Below are 4,492 nucleotides of genomic sequence, written 5' to 3'. Positions count from 1 at the left end.
GAGCCTGTGTAATCTGAACAGAGATTCAAACTCTAATGAAGAGGCTGTTGCATAAAGAATGTGCAGCCTATTAGTGCAACCACCTGACAGAGTTTGCATGAAGAGGACACCATGAGGGGAAGACATTGCCTGGAGTGTGTTCAGGGCTGGACTGTAGACACAGCTGATGTGGAGCTGTAGACAGTGCAGGCTGGAGGTGCTAGGACTATAGTTGCTGTGCAGGTAGTGGGGACAGTGTGGCACTCGTCATGCTGGGTCCAGTGAGACCACATAAGTGAACACTGCCAGTCATGACATGTCTGCTACGTTTCAAGACCAGGGAGGGAGGACTCAAGACCAGGGAAGAAAGACTAAAAAAACAGGAAGGAAGAACTTTAGCAGCTACAAAAGATCTTTCCTTCTCTTGGTGTAGCTTATGGCCTCTTATGTCCCTCTGGTAATGAATGCTCAGGTTGCACAGCTGATTCAGAATAAAGGTGCCTTGGTGCGAGGAGAGACCACTTATACACAGGACACAGGCTCTACAAAGTGGATGACCACTTCAGGTCTAGGGGCTTCTGAGGCATGTGTTCTTGAATGGGTGAGAGACTAATGCACACAATAGAGTGGAATGAGTGTATGAGGCAGCACAGGACATAAAATGCCTTATGAGGTATTTCCAGAGTTATGTGAGATACTTTAAATAGTCACAGTACTCTCAAGACATGAGTATCATCAGCCTCATTTTACAGATGAAGAGACTGAGGGGTTGTTAAGCAACTTGAGAAGAGTGTGCAGAAACTTAGCAGTAAGCTCAGAATAACCACCCCAGTCTTCCGGCCTCTGCAGATGCCGATCTTCTGGGCTGCACTGTTTCAGGTGTTACATATATGGCTGGAAGCGTCTCACAGGCCTTGCATTTTAAATGATTCCAGGGCAAAACCAAAGTTGGGTTTCTGAGTTCATCCTGATTGGCTTCTCCAGTGACCCCACGACCAACAGCATCCTCTTCATTGTCTTCCTTCTCATCTACCTGAGCTCAGTCCTGGGCAACGGGCTCATCATCTTGCTGGTCTGCCTGGACACACAGCTGCACACTCCCATGTACTTCTTCCTTTCTACCCTCTCTCTGTTGGATATGACCTTTGTTACCACCACCATGCCCCAGATGTTGGTGCATCTTCTTACTCACTCTCAGACCATCTCCTTTGCTGGCTGCTGGCTGCAGATGTTTATGTTCGGTGGCCTGGGTATAACTGAGTGCACCTTCTTTGTTGTCATGGCTTATGACCGGTATGTGGCCATTTGTTATCCACTGCACTATACTGTCATCCTCAACTGGGGCCTGTGCATACGGTTGGCAGCAGGGTCTTGGATTTGTGGTTTCTTTTCCTCTTTATTGCACACTTTCTTCACCATGAGTCTACCATATTGTGGTCCCAACAGGGTCAACCACTACTTGTGTGAAGGTCCTTCAGTGCGTAGCTTGGCTTGCATGGATACCCACATCATTGAGATGGTGGACTTGGTCTTGAGTGTCCTTTTGTTTGTTACTCCCATTTCCCTCATTGTGGCCTCCTACATTCGTATTGCCATGGCAATTCTCAAGATCAAGTCCACAGAGGGCCGCTGCAAGGCTTTCTCTACATGTGCCTCCCACCTGACTGTGGTCACATTCTTCTATGCTCCAGCCACTTACACTTACTTGAGGCCCAACTCCAGCTACTCCCCTGAGAAAGACAAGCAGATCTCACTCTTTTACAGTGCTTTTACACCATTGCTCAACCCTGTGGTCTATAGTCTGAGGAACAAAGACATCAAGAGGGCATTTCTCAAGGTGATGGGTTATGGAAGGTGTGCCAGTGGACCAGGATGGTGATCCTTTGATAAACATTAGATAAAATGTTCTTTGCTTAATACTGAAACAGTGCATTTGTTTTATGTGAGCAAAATTGTGCATTTTATACAACATACAACTTAATAACTTAGAACAACATTCCTGAAAGAGAGCATGCTGTATTGATAAGTGACTGTACCACAGTTAAACAGAAAACATAAATATTACTGATTCTCCATGCAAGGACTCCCTTGGGGCTCACTTTCATTAGTGGTATATTGCAAGTCTCCTTGTGTAGTCAGGTTGAGATCCATCCATCATTAACAGAAGGAAAGGAATAGTGAATACAGCCTTTAAAACCTAAGCTTCTCAGTAGTGATCACCATGTTTTTGCACACATTCTTCTGGCAAGGAGAGCATCATGGTCCAACCTGACAACAAGATGTCGGGATTTACTTTGCTTCCACAGAGAAGCAATGAAAGTCATGTGATATTGGACTGGTGTGTACTCTTCTCGTACAGACAAGTGAAAAATTAGCAGCAGTTTTGCAACCTGCCGTATTTTCCGACTGGCAACTGCATACATGTAAGCCAGCAGGAAACATGTCGTTAGTGATGTTGTAATAGACACAGTAGAGGCCGATGTGCTGTAGGCTAAGTAATGCAGCACAGGTTCTCATTATTAAAATTAAAGCAATGGTGTGTGGAACAGAAGGGGTGCAGACAAGAGACCAAACTTCCTGCCTAAATTCAATGTAGTCTGTGGTTCAACAGGATGAAGTCTGCATTGTGTGGTCATATGGAAGTTAAGGGAGCTAGATTTCATGGCAGAAATCCCAATTATTGCTGCAGGTGACATGCAGCATCTGAGGACACGTCTCCCCTGTGACTGCTGATCCTCATCCTTTTCTACACTGAGGTGGTGGGTATCCTTCTCTTATCAGCTCCAGAGTAGCACTTGTCTGGCCAATCAGCTAATTCCTCTGTGATACAGGCACGAACTATTCTTTCCCTAATGATGTCCTGCTTATAATTTGTTTTTAATCATGTTTGGGGTGACAGTGAAGACAATCCATTCATAGTTAGGATTTATTATGTATTTGTGGGTTTATGTTATTAAAAAGTCTAACCGGTCCCATACTGGCTTCAAACTTTCAATGTACCTAAAAATAATCTTGAATCTCCTGTGTCCACCTCCCATTACTGTGATTTTGTGCTTATGACCCAAGACCTGCTGATATTTTGGTTTGTAGACAATGTCCTTAGTATCACTGGTGTCTCACTGTGGTTAAATACAACTCAGCCACTTTATCTCTGTCTCATGGAATATATTCCAGAAGGTATTTCCTGATGAAAGTTCATGAAAAATTCTATTATGTTTTAAAAGTTTCATTTGCATTTTGATTCATTTTGTGCACAGTATGTGGCCAGGGTCCAATTTAATCCTTTTGTGTGTGGATATCCATTGTCTCATCATTGCCTTTTGACAGCAGTCCTTATCTCATTGCATGATATTTATATCCCTGACTATTATTGGTTGACAATACAGATTAGTGCTTATAATGATATGACTAGCATAATGCTATTCTGTTGTGACTCCATTTTGTGTTTGTTTGCATGATTATCTAACCTCTACCTCCCTCCCTACAATTATCACATCTAACTTGCAAACACATCTGAGATTTTCATGCCATTGACTATATTACAGATATATTGACCAAAATAATTGTCACGATATGTCTAAAATGCCTATGATTCTATTCAGGAAGAAACAATTCAAGGTTCCTCTGACCATCGTCTAACTCTGACTTATGTCAGTGGTTTTTTATTTTAAAAACTGTATCTCTGAACTTAGGCACCAAGAGGTTCTTCAGAGGCTCAAGCCCACTCTTTTTCTGACCATCAATAAAAAGGCCTTACAACTCTTAATTGCTTAATCAACATGGTTGTCAACAACTCTTTTGTGTGTGTCATTACAAGATTTGGAGTGTCAGATACAGTTTATTAAATTCCATGTGAAACTTTTGCTGATGTCATTCCTGTTTGGTTGCTATGGCATTGAGATTGGAAATCAGGAACTCTCCGATCTTTTTTAAAGATTGTTTTTGTCTCTTTGGGATGTCTGCAATTTCCATTGAAATTTAGGATCCATTGGTAATTTCAAAAAAGTGGGATCTAGGACAATGGTAGAGATACAAATAATTTGTAGGAAAAGTTAGGACATGTTGGCATCTTAACCATAGGAATTGTAGCATTGAAGGAACCAGAAGGCATTATATGACCACATGTCATCAGTGCCCATGATGAACTAGGTGTTAGTTATCATACAAAGTCCTAAAACTGGTACACAGAGGTGTGCACCAGAGAATGCCAGTGTGCAGACACAGTGAACACTAATAGCCCATTTAAACACAGGAAGATTGCTTGAGAAAGTAGTCCAAGTTTCTTACTGCTGCTATATCCCCACCATAATCTGAACCAATGCTCTCTATGGGCATTCCTGTATGGTGGACTGAGGGGAGGCACAAACTCATGCTGGTTACAGACCATTCTGTATACTGGGCCCACAGTAACTGGAAGTGGATAGCTTAAGCACTGTGTTGTGTATCTTGGATGGGCCTGAAGAGAAAGATTGTGGGGAAAGAACACTGTGCAGGACATTTTGGTGTTCCTTGA

The 4,492-nt window shown here is 42.7% G+C and overlaps 1 protein-coding gene across 1 annotated transcript; it reads left to right on the top strand.

Moving 5' to 3' along the window:
- The first annotated feature begins 904 nt into the window (after nucleotides 1-904).
- LOC110293505 (olfactory receptor-like protein OLF3) lies at nucleotides 905-1,858 on the top strand. The gene has a single exon (XM_021161350.1). It carries the CDS (start codon nucleotides 905-907, stop codon nucleotides 1,856-1,858), a length of 954 nt encoding a protein of 317 aa, XP_021017009.1.
- The last annotated feature ends 2,634 nt before the right edge of the window (nucleotides 1,859-4,492 follow it).

The sequence above is a fragment of the Mus caroli genome, chromosome 4 (genome assembly GCF_900094665.2).
Source record: "Mus caroli chromosome 4, CAROLI_EIJ_v1.1, whole genome shotgun sequence".
Lineage (NCBI taxonomy): Eukaryota > Metazoa > Chordata > Mammalia > Rodentia > Muridae > Mus > Mus caroli.
Note: the sequence above shows the minus strand (reverse complement) of the source record. Positions and strands in the feature narration are given on the sequence as shown.